At 32.9% G+C, this 14,452-nt stretch overlaps 1 protein-coding gene across 1 annotated transcript in view; it reads right to left on the minus strand.

Annotated features, from left to right (window-relative positions):
• LOC149476336 (uncharacterized) overlaps positions 1-14,452 on the minus strand; it is a 91,005-nt gene that overhangs the window by 49,039 nt on the left and 27,514 nt on the right. The window contains exons 4-15 of the mRNA XM_089712397.1: positions 10,741-10,899; positions 9,812-9,980; positions 8,095-8,186; positions 7,585-7,725; positions 6,356-6,480; positions 5,428-5,519; positions 4,737-4,821; positions 4,118-4,237; positions 3,237-3,348; positions 1,176-1,268; positions 646-771; positions 104-181 (exon numbers count right to left, since the gene is read on the minus strand). Of these exons, the coding sequence (XP_089568523.1) occupies positions 104-181; positions 646-771; positions 1,176-1,268; positions 3,237-3,348; positions 4,118-4,237; positions 4,737-4,821; positions 5,428-5,519; positions 6,356-6,480; positions 7,585-7,725; positions 8,095-8,186; positions 9,812-9,980; positions 10,741-10,899 (1,392 nt within the window). The remainder of the gene's footprint in view (positions 1-103; positions 182-645; positions 772-1,175; positions 1,269-3,236; positions 3,349-4,117; positions 4,238-4,736; positions 4,822-5,427; positions 5,520-6,355; positions 6,481-7,584; positions 7,726-8,094; positions 8,187-9,811; positions 9,981-10,740; positions 10,900-14,452) is intronic.

Consider the following 14,452-nt stretch of genomic DNA (forward strand, 5'->3'; position numbering starts at 1 on the left):
CTTACAATGTAAATTATAATTGTAACAAGTTAATTAATATTTTTAAATTTAAAGTTTTAGACTTTTTTAATAAATTTAATTAAATAATCCTTAAAATACATACATATTCTATCATTGGACGCACTGAGGGAACTACTGAGGGACGTCAGTCTTGACAACGCGTCCGATGCTTGAGAATTCGCTAGAAATAAAATAAATTAAATGTATATTTCGTCAGTAACATGCAATAAATCAAAACAAATATTATTATATAATATTCAGTTCAGACAGTTTCCTTCTTAGGTAAATAAATAACAATCTTAAAATATGTGACCAAAAAATAGCTTAGAAAATTTCGATCAGCAGGTTTTCAACAAAAGTCCAATCATTTTACTATCATAAAACACAATCAAAATTAATTATTGATATGTACTTCTTTTTAAAATTTTAACTAGCTATGCCCCGCGGTTTTACCCGCATTGCTCCGCTTCTGTTGGTCTTAGCGTGATGATATATTATAATAGCTTATAGATCGTCGCTAAATGGACTATCTAACAGTGAAATAAATTTTCAAATCGGACCAGTAGTTTCTGAGATTAGCACATTCAAACAAACAAACAAACTCTTCAGCTTTATTATTAGTATAGATAATTATAAATAACTTACATGGCGTAGGTTTCAAGGACAAATTAAGAGGAGCATCGTCCTCCGCAGATTTAGTACCACCAAGGTCCATGGCTGTTTCTTCTGAACTTGTGTTCGATTTCGTGCTTAAGTTTAGGCCGGAATCTGCTAGAAAATTAAGTTATGGTTAAGTTGAGTAATCACATAGTAACTTAGGTTAATAGTTTATTGTAGTGTACTTTGTTTTTTTATAAAAAATGAGGTATTTAAAATTTAAGTGAGATTTTTTTGTGCAATACTTCATCAATACGAGTCATATAAAAACTAATTTTCCTATATTTTCCATTTATGTCATTGGTATATTATGTTGATGAATATTTTCAACAGATACCAAATTTAATTCCAGTAAAGCTCTACTCTTAATGAAAATACATTTTAGACATTTTGCATTAATATGAATACAATTTACAAATATTAATGAAATGCGAAAAATTTGATAACATATGTTTATAAATAATACAAATTCAGAGAATATTAATCAAAATAAATAGGCAATATTTAAAAGCATTTACCTGCAGGATTAGCTCCCGCTAGTTGTCTCTCAAGCGCCGCCAAACTAACTCCGCTTTGACTTGCTATCGTTTGTAGTAATTCTCGAGATATTCCTAGATAAACAAACAAAAATATTTTAATATTCACTTGTTTACAATGTTTTTTTTCTTATGTACAATGTTTTAAATTTACCAAAAGGTAGAATAAATTGTACATATTTGATATGATTTAAATATAAGTTAATCTCGTAATGTCTTTAAAATGCGAATTTTATTTTTACAGTTTTTATGTAGGTATAAATGTAACGATCTCAGCTTATGCAAGTTTATTTTCAACTAATGGTTACGTATGCCCAATAGCAGATCAGGTAAATGTTAAGACGTAGGCATACGCTAAGATAGGATTTTGATCAATTCTACCCCCAAGGGGATATAATAAAAAAGCGATTCCTAATTTATCTAGGGGCACGGTAGTGCCCCCGCCAAGACGCCAAGACGAGCCAAGCGAAGCGCACGGGCACTACCTACCTTTTCTCGAAGCGCTTCGACGTTTTTTTGAACCCTCATAACTTGGGTTTGGATTATGCTAGATCAACAAAATTTTCGGGATATATTGTCAATAGCGGACTTATTGAACATATTAAGTTTTAATTACATTAGCTTTTATACTTCAGATTTTATTTATATCTAAAAAACGCTAATTTCGTCACTGACTCACTGATGATCATCAAAATTCTTAAGGTATTTCCTAATGTCCTAGAAAGCTGAAATTTTGTATGTAAGCTAGTATTAGCACACAAACAACAAAAAAATTATAAAACTTGTAACTTTCATCCCCCAACCCCTTAAGCTAGGGGATGGGAGTTTGTATGAGACCTGTAATTTTAAATTAAATTTTGATGACGCTAGAGGTCTAATCTAATAATCTAAAACTTGGTTCCCCTAGATATATATATGTATAGGTACTCCTTGTTAGAAAAATAAAAAAAAATTGTTACAAACAACTTACAAAAAGAAATGAAATCCCACCAAAAACATTTTCATGTAAAATGTTGCCAAGACGAGCCCATATGACTCGCACTGTCAAAAAGTTATCAGATCTCATGTAGAGCCAAGCTTCTAACACTACACGCCCTAACTCTACAAGGCCTAACTTCACAAACTCTACACCTTAGTCAAAATATGTGGCTTGGCCGTTCGTTACTACAAGAACTATTGTATAACACAAAAGTAATGAACAGTGAATTAATTTTTCACCTTACGCCGATGTGAATGTAGCGAAATGGCCAAGCCACATATTTTAACTAAGGTGTAGAGTTTGTGAAGTTAGGCCTTGTAGAGTTAGGGCGTGTAGTGTTAGAAGCTTGGCTCTACATGAGATCTGATAACTTTTTGACAGTGCGAGTCATATGGGCTCGTCTTGGCAACATTTTACATGAAAATGTTTTTGGTGGGATAATAATACTTCCGCGAGTGAAGCTAAGCAAAAGATTTTATTTTAATAAAATCATAATAAACGTTCATCTAATATCTAATATTCTATTCTAATATCTAATATATATTATAAAGGCGAAAGTTTGTAAGGATGTATGGATGTGTGGATGTATGGATGTTTGTTACTCTTTCACGTAAAAACTACTGAACCGATTACAATGAAATTTAGCACACATATAGAGGGTAACTTGGATTAACACATAGGATAGTTTTTATCCCAGAAATCCCACGGGAACGGGAACTATGCGGGTTTTCCTTTGCAAACGCGGGCGAAGCCGCGGGCGGAAATCTAGTAATACATACATACATGCATCCACCCATTCATCAATACTATTACATGGCCATTGTATATAATATCTCTTCCAAAACAAATTTATCAGTAACTAGCTGTGCCCCGCGGTTTCACCCGCGTGGCTCCACTCCTCTTGGCCTTAGCCTTCCTCGATGAATGAGCTCTAACACCGAAAGAATTTTTCAAATCGGACCAGTAGTTCCTGAGATTATAGCGCGTTCAAACAAACAAACTCTTCAGCTTTATATTAGTATAGATAAGTTTTACATTTTAATAATAAATTATTAAATAAATACCTGCATAATCAGATAAATTGGGAGGTGGAGTAGCAGAAAGGGAGTTACTTCGATCCGGCTTATTTGGCAACCTGATTACTTCTACCGATGATCGGGAATTGCCATACTCGTCCTGTAATTAATGAAAATAATATTTAATTTTATTTGTACTTATCTTTGATTTTTCTGTAGCATTTAAAATTTTTTAACAGAATTTAACAAGATTTTTACGTTAACGTCACGATAAGTATTATTAATTATTGCTTATCGACGAAGAGGCTGTATAATGAATAATTCGTATTTAAAATCCGTTACCAAGTCACTTTTTAAAAGACAAAAAATAACAATTTTTGCAATGTAATAAAATGCAATGAATCATTTAAAATTTCAATTTTTAAGTGGCAATTCGAAATATTTTTCACAATACAATCGTTTTAATACACAGTCTGCTCAAAAATTGCCAATCATACATAAAAATTGTTTTCCAGCATAATGTTATTATTTTATATTAGTTAAAAGAGCAACTATGGAGTTTCTCGTCGGTTCTTCTCCATAGATACTGCTTTCCGAATCGGTGGTAAATGTTAAAAATATGTAATGTTTCAAAAGTGCTTCTAGAAGAAGTCTAATTGAATAAATAAATGTTTGAGTTTGAGTTTTACAAAGAAGCTTTAATTCTCTACACATACATTAACGGTCTTACTAATAAAATGTTACCCATTCGCTTTGCAATGGATTAGTTATTGCAATAACCTGTCTTGTTTTTATGATTGACGTTTCATGTGAGCAAGACACATCTATGGTAGAAAATGGTAGAAAATTATCCATTGTTTAACTTTTTATTAGTAAGGCCGTTTATTTACTTCTCTATGATATTAAAAATAATTATTATAAAACCATACCACTTTTTGTCGCTTGTTGGGTAAAGGCGTGCTTCTATCACTTGAAGGATGCAAAGATACATGCGGTGGGTCGAGAGATATCGTCTTCTTACGGCCGCGGTTCGTTGACCCCGCTGGTACCTAGATAAACATATATGAATTAATAATATTATATAGGAAAATATATATTTAAATTATATTATTAAAATAAAAAAAACCACTTCGGTGGTGGAGCAACACCTCCGTGTCCGTCCCCGTGGGGAGCGTGAGTATTTTTCGTTACGGAATTTCTCGATTCGGTCCCCGCGCTCAAGGTCCGCGATAGAAGCTATGCAATAGCTAAATATTATAAGGAAAGTATATAGGTAGAAAATATCAAATTTATAACGGAAACATTAGTTTTTTTGTTGCATAAACTCATATGCAGAAACTGAATTAAATTTGCCGAATTTACGAAACATATAAATTATAAACATTTAAATTATTTATCGAACTTAAGGATAACATATTGATTCGACTAGAGGGGCTATATACATATGTTTTTTTGTAGTGTGAAATATTATACCTAATTATGTGTCGCTTTAAAAATATATCTTCTTTCGTAGAAATTAAGAAATACTTAGTAAATAATATTATTTACCTTAGGCCCAGTTAAAGAGGAGGTATATTTAATAATTTCAGTATCAGGGGGCAGTCGTACTCCACCCAACACCGACGCCGGGTCACTAAAAACAAAAATAATTTGTTATTATACATTTACCTGATTAATAAGTCAATTATAAGATTATTTAAAATAAAACAACGTAAATATTAAACAAAATCTTCAAAACAAGAATAATTCCAAAAATAATTTAGCCACTATAAGGCATAAGAAAATATAGTTGAATAAAATATAATAATACTATTGATATAATTAACTAAAAATTATGTTGTTTTTAATCATACCCTCCTTCCAATGCAGCACTAAAGAAGAAATAACATTCAATAATTGTTTTTCTACAAAAGGTACTATAGATATAAGTAGATACTATAATGTTTATTATATTTGGAAATATATGTAATTACATGCTAAATAAACAATCACCTCTTTATGAAACTTTTAGATCAATATTACAATTTCAAATATACAATACATTTGATAAAAATGAAAACAGTGTTCAAACATCACTGCTTTATTTCTCTCTTTGTTTACTCTAACTTCAAAATTCATTATTTTTAACAGAAACTAATTATAATTTAGGGAATGAAAATCATCACTTTTTCCTTCTACATTATTTTGCAATCAAATACTTAAATAACACTCAGTAATTTTAAATTATATAAAGTAATACCTAAGCAAGTTATGCGGTAATCCAGCTAGCGAGTCGAGTCCACGACGATCCTTATCAGAGCCCGGCATTCCAAATGGATATAGCGGCATATTCTGAAACAAAATAAAAATGTTGTAAAAAACAAAAATTAGCAACGGATTTAATGCGATATTTATAATAGATATAGTGGTTCTCCAGGACGAAATAAAACTAGTTAGTGCCTGTGTTTTTGCGTAAATATAAATAAATAAATAAAATATACAGGCTATATAACATCGACCAATAGGAGTGGAGTAGCAATGAATAATCGTTAATTCTTTTTTTATAATATTCCTTGAAGTACGAGGATGGTTCTTATGGAGAGAAAACCTTAATATGTTCCACGGGCGAAGCCGGGGCGGACCGCTAGTCTAAATATATATGACATTTTGGATTGGACTGAAGGATTTTGATCAATATTACCTCCAAGGGGATAAAATAGGGGATGGAAGTTTGTATGAAACTGTCAATTTTCAACCGATTGGGCTGACTTTTCATACATAAATCTATTAAATTCCATTCCTAGGGGGATAAAATAGGGGCTGAAAGTTTATGAAATAGATTTTATGACATAGGCATCCGATTTTGATCAATCCTACCCTGAAGGATATAAAATAAAAAAAAGATACCTAATTCATAATAATACTTCTTAACGCGAGCTTATATATTATACTAGCTTCCGCCCACGACTTTGTACGTGCATCCCCGTTTTTCCCCGTTCCCGCAAGAATTTCGGGAAATCCTTTCTTAGCGGATGCCTACGTCCTAACATCTACCTGCATGCCAAATTTCAGCCCGATACCGGATACGTCCAGTGGTTTGGGCTGTGCGTTGATAGATCACTATATCAGTCACCTTTGAATTTTATATACATATATAGATAAGCTTTATTAATTTATTTATTTAGTACCTTCCCCTTAGCAGCAGCCGCTACTGCTGCGTGATAAGCTCCCTGAGCAGCCGCTTGAGCCAACATCAACTCGCTGCGTAGTACTGACAAGTCACGCTCCTTGTCTTTCATTGATGACGATTTTCCTGTGAAAAATATAATGGTTAGTTCTGTTTGTACTTGTAAGAAGAATAGATGAGGTAAGTTGTAGGTTATATATCTGCAATTACTTAAAATATATTTATAAATAAATTGTGAGAATTGAATGTGCACATCTGTTTTAAAAGTAGTAAAAATTACATAGGTACACACTACACAACATGCGAAATATCCCTTCTTAGTGTATGATGAATAATTAAACTATTAGTAAATTTTAAAATTGTTATATCCCCAAAATAGATTTAATTTAAATAAAAATTTTGCTTATGTGTCTGAAAAAAACCACAAATAGGTAATAAGTAATTTTATAATTGACTGGATAGCTTGGTTGGTAGTGACCCTGGTTCAATTTCCACCCAGGACAATTAATATTTGTGTGATCAACATCAATGTTTGCTCTTTGGTTGGGTGTTAATTATCTATATAAGTATTAATTTAAATTTATATATGTATGTCTAACAGCTATTTGGTTTCTATAACACAAATGAAAGCTTAGTATGGGATCCAATCATGCCATGTGCAAAAAATGCCCTGAAATATTTATACATATTTTATATTTTATAGTATGTATTAGGCTATCAGTTTATCGGAAAGCAAAAGGGGACATTAAAATTACACTAATTAAAAGTTTTTACTCAAGGTCACTTTATTTTCCTGAAAAAAATATTTTTATCTAATTACAATACAAAATTCCCGTGTCACAATGTTAGTTACCATACTCCTCCAAAACAGGTGGACCGATTCTCATGAAATTTTCTGTGCATATCGGGTAGGTCTGAGAATCGGCCAACATCTATTTTTCATACCCTTAAGTGATAGGAGTAAAGCAGAACAACGTTTGCCGGGAAAGCGTCTTTCCAAACTATACATAGCCAGAACGCAACCATAGGAAACTGCTCGTGTATATATTGTAATGCTGTTAGTAAGTCTGTGATTACAATATATACTACTGTTGTATAGATTGGAAGAACTTTGTAAAAAAGTTATTTCCAAACTATACGTGATTAGTTTCACACCGTTGCGTGCTGGCCTTGTATAGTTTGGAAATACGCGCCGGGAAAGCTAGTAACATATAAAAATCAAAAACTCACTGCTAGGCGGTGCTTGAGGCTTGCTAACCGGCTTACTCTGCAAGGGCTGCTGCGCTAAGTTATTGAGTGAAGCGAGGCTTGATAGTGATTGAGATGCCATTGTGGACGGCGATGATGTTTTTGGGAAGCCGTATGTTGATGCTGTAATGTTAATTATTATTAGGGAAAATAAAGCAAATCGGACCAGTAGCACCGATAGACCAAACAAATAAACTCTTCTGCTTTATAATATTAGTATCGTGAAGTCCCATGTCGCCAAGTGGGGTAAGGGGCAGAGGCATTATACATCTGTTTCACTGATCGATTTTCTTTAGGGACAAGTAGGTGATCAGCCTTCTGTGTCCTGCCAGACCGAGACATCTTTTTTTTTTCTTCGTCTCCACCGGGAATCGAACCCAGGACCCCTCGGTGCTACGCTCACGCCTCAACCACTGTACCAAGGAGGCGGTAAATATAATTAATATTAGTATAGAATATAGATTAAATTTTGATTTAAAAATGAATACATACCCCAATCACTCATATTATGCTGTGAATTGGTACTAGTTGATGGACTTTTGTCTTTATTCGACACACTTGATGATGTACTCGATCTTCCTGACCTGAAACATTAATATGGGCATTATTATATTTACTTAGTTTATAGTGAACGTTTTTATTGATTTTATATTGCATGAACACTAGATTTCCGCCCGCGGCTTCCCCCGCGTTTTCAAAAAAAAACTGGCAGTTCCCGTTCTCTTGGTATTTCCGGGATAAAACCTATTCTATGTGTTAATCCAAGTTACCCTCTATATGTGTGCTAAATATCATTGTAATCGGTTCAGTAGTATTTGCGTGAAAGAGTAACAAACACACACATACACATCCTCACAAACTTTCGCATTTATAGTCTAATTGAAAAACAATGCAAAACAAATAACTATACCCGGCGCGGCCTAAGATGATCCCTATGACAGTTCGTCTTAGTGATTGCTCGTATGATGGATCGTGTCGATACTTTACTATTTTATAGGCTAAGGCGTGGTTTGCATTCAGCCACGTCGGTAAACATGTTTTACAAATATTATAAAATGAATTTTTAACGTCTATTATGTAAACGAAACGCTAAGTAAAACGAAAGTTTTCCAAAACATAAAAATGCACCTTATCATTTTCTCGTAATCTTTAACCCGTTTAACACAGTGTATATTATTTTATCATGAAAATGGAATCCCCCATTTAATTTTTCTAAAGAACTTATATTATCATAGGTAAGTAAATTAACGCGAACGGTAATTAATTAATTAATTATGCTGCGATCTTCTGTTCCATTCAATAGAGAATGAACTATAGCTTAATCATGGAAAAAATGTGAACTCGTTTCCATTATCGAAATTTGTTTATCGATACTTTCCGCACTAGTCGATAAATGCCAACGATGTAAGTTTTGAAGGACGTAAACGTAAAGTCAGATTGATATAATTTCTCGTAAATGTTAAGAATTGTTATAATTCCAACGGAATATCATTATAATGGCATAAAGCTACGTAAAAATTAATAAATGCCATTTTTAGACGCCTCCAATACGTTTCTAATTTAATGGTGACGCCATTACAAGTTTGTCTCTTGAGAATAACTGTCAGTGTCATAGGGATCATCTTAGGCCGCGCCGGGTATAATAGACTTTTGTGTGTATGTTATAGGAACTTATGAAATGTAACTGCATAGTTCCAAATTAGTAGAATGATAATTATTAATTATTTTTAATGTTAGGTTTAGACCGTGACTATGTCCACATGGAAATAGTTTAGTTCAGTAGTAAAATAAGTTTATTAAGTATCAATATTTTTAACTATATTTCAATAACATTAAATAACCTAGCATTTGTTTAACAACTTGTTTATAAACATATGAAAAGTTCTCATTTGAGGATTGTTAATTTGCGCGCCAACTGGCAACGTCGTGTACTGACAACGTTGAGCGCGACGTTGCCGTACATGTTAAGCAGTAAGATTCACGTGTTACTATTTTACGCCAAATAAAAATATTCTAGAAATTTCTAGAAGCTCATCTCTCATTCCATTCCATTCATTTTATCATGCTGTGCCGTATTATATATGTATAGCGTTGCATACAGATCGCCAAGTGGGGGGAAGTTCAACCCAGACGCTTGTAATCACTATTTATCGTAATACTTTCCACTACCAAACATTCTAGAATGTTCTAGAACGTTCTAGAAGCTCACCTCTCATTCCGTCCAGTCTGTTTGTGCTGTTTCGGCTTGGCTCCCCCAGATAGGGCGGATAGTGTTGCATACGGGTCACCAAGTGGGGGGAAGTTGAGCCCAGATGCTTGTAACCGTGCTAAGTAATCTTGTGCCGCGAGATGTGATGCCATGGACCACCAGGCTGCACCTGAAATTAATTAAATAAATCTTTATTAAGATCACAATACATAAATTCTTAAGTTACTTGATTATGTTTATAAATGGTCGGGATTGAAAGTGTCTATTAACGCTCAAATAAAATAAAATTTTCGTGCACTTGTTTAGAAAACTGCATAATTAACTTAATGTTAAAACTTTAAGAAATTAAACCTATAATTCAAGCTGTGCTAACACGGTGTGTTATTATTTATTATATACATATGTATTATGTTTTAAAAACAGAAATAGAAGTTCCAGAGAAAACACTTTCAATCAAATAACTGATACCAAGACAGTATTACATACTCAACCGTAAAAATTACTTGAAAATGAAATCATTCGTAGTTCAGGCGATTAGAGCATTCAAACAAACAATGTTTTAAGGTGTTATAGACCTATTACTATGTACATATAATATCATATTGACTAGAATAAAATTATGTATTGTTACTAACATAGGTATAAGAATATTGTTACTAACAAGTGGACCAATGATGTTTCAATAAAAAATTGGTTATCTGTAAAGTCCGTTTACTGACGATATTTGAACGTGACAACGTCCGATTGTGCTTCTTTGTCACTCGTTCCGCGCTCTCGCTCGCACTTCAAGCCACATGGAACGCCTCAGAGCGAGGTAACGCCGCATGAGTCATGTTTTTTCGTGCGTGCAGCCGGCGCTATCGAATTATAAGACGTTGTCACGTCAATAAATAAATTATTATTATTAATTATTATATAACAATTCTCACTCGCAGCGGGATGCAGCCCCAACGAAGCGGCCTGGTTAGCAGCGACCCCCAGCGTGGTCGGCGGCGGGTAGCGCGACCCGAAGCCGAACAGAGCGGCCTGCGCTTGTGCCTGCGCTTGTGCTTGTGCTGCCCCGCTGCCGCCATCGCGACCCCAGTACGCTGAAATACAATAAAAATAAAATCATTCATTGAACAAGATTAATAATAATTGATAATGTGATGGAACAAGGGACATTACACAAAATATGGTACCTAATGTAGCTTTCCCTGTTTCAGCAGCCTGTACCTTCTCGATATAGTACATATAAAGGTTCAATAGTAATTTGAAATATAGTTATTAATTATTATTTAATATTGACATAAGGAATTTAAAATTATATTGAATACAAGGGCAATGGAGTTACTTGTTAATTTAGAAATATCGATTGTGTTACGATTATGCAGATACACACAAAAGAAATGTACTGTATAAATGTAAAATAAATTAATTAAAAATACTGACTTGTTAAGTGCTTAAAACTACTTTTACAATATAAAGCAATGCGTATAAAAAAATCGTGTAATAAAGCGTTAAAAACGGTGATATGGTTAATGGTTCTTTTCTATACAGTAACTAGCTTTCCGCCCGCGGCTTCGCCCGCGTTTTCAGAGAAAACCCCGCATAGTTCCCTTTCCCGTGGGATTTCCGGGATAAAACCTATCCTATCTCTCAAGTTGGATCGAACTGCACATGGTGTGCGAATTTTATTATAATCGGTTAAGTGGTTTAGGAGTCCATTGAGGACAAACAATGTGACACGAGATTTATATATATGTATTAAGATTATTATCGAGTTTTTTTTTCTTGTATTGGAGATATTATGTACTCTGAAAAGGTATATTAAACTATGTACTTATATAAACATATGTTATGTTTACATAAATAAAAAAGGTTTTTTAAAGTTTATTCAATACTATAAAAACAAACAGAGAAACTATTGGTTATTTTTAAACATAAAAGACCGTGATAAAAGTATGTAAGTCTTCATTTATAGAGTAAGTATTTTAACTATTTTTCGACGAGACAAACCAATAGATAAACAAACACAACAATTCTAAATTTTCGAGTCAACAATCAAATACCTCTTTATAATATTAACATACATATTATATTCGCCAATTTGATCAATACAAATATAATTTACTTTCCTCAATTGCAACCGTAGAATCAGACAAAAGATGATACATCTGAAAATCAACAGCCATCGATTCCGTAACTACCTAAACTATGTATCAATCAAAAATCAACCTTATTGCTTAGCAATAGAGATTACTCAATCAGCAAATACATTTCTCGCAATGTACAAGTTCAATAACCTGCGTCGGTTTTACTTATGGTGTTTGAGCGGTGATTGATATTAGACTTTATTATATAGGCAAAAGAGTGCATTTTTGTATGCCGCGTGCATCGTGGATGTACCCCATAAATTCTTTAGTTGGCACACATTGACATGGTCGTGTAAGGAGCGATACAGTGACAAGGCTATTTTGGCGAATATGTCTTTTTCAGGAAGTCTTTATTATGACTAATTTATGTTACATTGCTGTGACATGTAATATGTCTGTAAGTTGATATTGATTGTAGGAATAGCTGTACCTAAGTAGGTAGTGTTGTAGTTCTCCATGTATACTTAAATCTTTAAAAGTACGCAACGGATTTTGATGCGGTTTTTTTTAAGATAGAGTGATTCAAGAGGAAGGTTTTAGTATATTATAATTAACGCATCTAAAGTAAGTTAATGTCCATTTACATATATTAATAATCGAATAGAAAATTCTAGAATAACTTAGAACAGTCACAGATTTATACTAATATTATAAAGCTGAAGAGTTTGTTTGTTTGAATGCGTTAATCTCAGGAACTACTGGTCCGATTTGAAAAATTCTTTCCATAGCCCATTTATCGAGGAGGGTTATAACTTATAGGCTATACACATATAAATCTAAATAACAATGGCTATACATATATCATCACGCTACGACCGACAGGAGTGGAGCCACAGGCAGGGGTGAAACCGCGCGAAGCAGCTAGTTAGATTAAAGGTCGTTGTCATAAAATAAACGGAATAGTAAACTATTTTTATGATCGCATATTTGTAATTAATTAATGATAGAGGTACATTTATTTATTTATTTATTACACTTTATTGTATTACAATCACTAAATAATAGGAAACAATAGAAAGAAAATATGGTACAAGAAAGATGTAATACAATCGGCGGCCTTATCACTAAGCAGTGATCTCTGTCAGGCAACCAAGCGGTAAAAAAAATTTTTGTTTTACGAATGTAATAAATTATGGATATTAGTACCCATAATGTAAGGATAAGTCCTAATTAAAAATAAGTTTATGTATTCACTTTCAACGTTCTTTTAAAGTAGATGAACATATTTTATCTATACTAATACATATTATAAAGAGGAAAGGTTTGTAATTATGTATGTATGTATGGTTTTCACGCATAAACTACTGGACCGATTTCGAAAATTCTTTCACCAGTAGAAAGCTGCATCTTCACTGAGCAACATAGGCTATATTGCATTTTCAAAAAAATTAGAGATCCTTACCAAAAATGCAATAATGTAGCTCAAGGTGTAAAAAATTCCTTAAAAATTCTGTCATCGCGTGCGCTGCGGAATCTATTCCTTAAGGGCTTGGTCTAGTAGTGCAAACAAATGCATCCTGTCATCCTATATGTAAATAATACAAATGTACTAAGGGAAAGTTGCTCCACTTAATTTTTAAAAATTAAATCATTCGTTTAATATTCGTAATAAGTACCAAAAATGACAATTTGAAACAATTTTCGTGAAAATTACACCGGGTGATTTTTTTTTATCAGTACACAAAATTTGCGAATACTTTCTATTGATATCTTCAACTTCATGTTTATATAACTGATCAACTTTTACAAAGAAATTTGGACGAAATATAAAAAAAATAAGCTTTCCATACAAAATGCATAACTCTATACATTTTTTTCGACCTAAGTTTCTTAGTGAAAGTTGTTCAGTTTAACTAATAAAACGGATAAACAAATTTTGTATTTAATAAAAAAAATGTAATGTTTGTGTTAAAAAATTATAAAATAGAAAAATACGCAAATGAAAACAAAAGATATTTATTTCTGACTAGCTTCCGCCCGCGACTCCGTCCGCGCGGATGTCAGTCTTCGCGTCTTCTACAGATTTATTATATTATGTATTATGTATAATACATATATAGATTTATATTGATAAACCTAATAAATCTTTTGCTAGCATTCTGATGCTTTATCGGTTGCACTGGATTTATCTCTTTTTTTTCAATCGCTTGAATGATATAGGATGGGTCCTTGATGGGCATCGAATGCTGAAGTCTCGAATCATTCAATTCTGACAGTAGGCAATTTATGTAAAATCCAATCCATCCATCATTCCATTCCATCATCATCAGTCCATCATTTTATTTTGCATACTTTTACGTTACATACTTTTTTATATATTCTATTTTATATATTCTATTTTTAACGAATGATTCACTCCAGTCCAAACAGCAAATAAGCAGACTTCTGCTTCTGCAACGTTTAGTTGTCCCTGAATTTGGAAAAAATAGTCATGATTCTTATCTATGACAAAAGTGTTATTTTTTGCATTGTATTTCAAATATTAAATTTTTTTAACCGCATCTTC

The sequence above is a fragment of the Colias philodice genome, chromosome 28 (genome assembly GCF_061535455.1).
Source record: "Colias philodice isolate Cphi_HAF_F1 chromosome 28, ilColPhil1 Martin Lab GWU primary, whole genome shotgun sequence".
Taxonomy (NCBI): domain Eukaryota; kingdom Metazoa; phylum Arthropoda; class Insecta; order Lepidoptera; family Pieridae; genus Colias; species Colias philodice.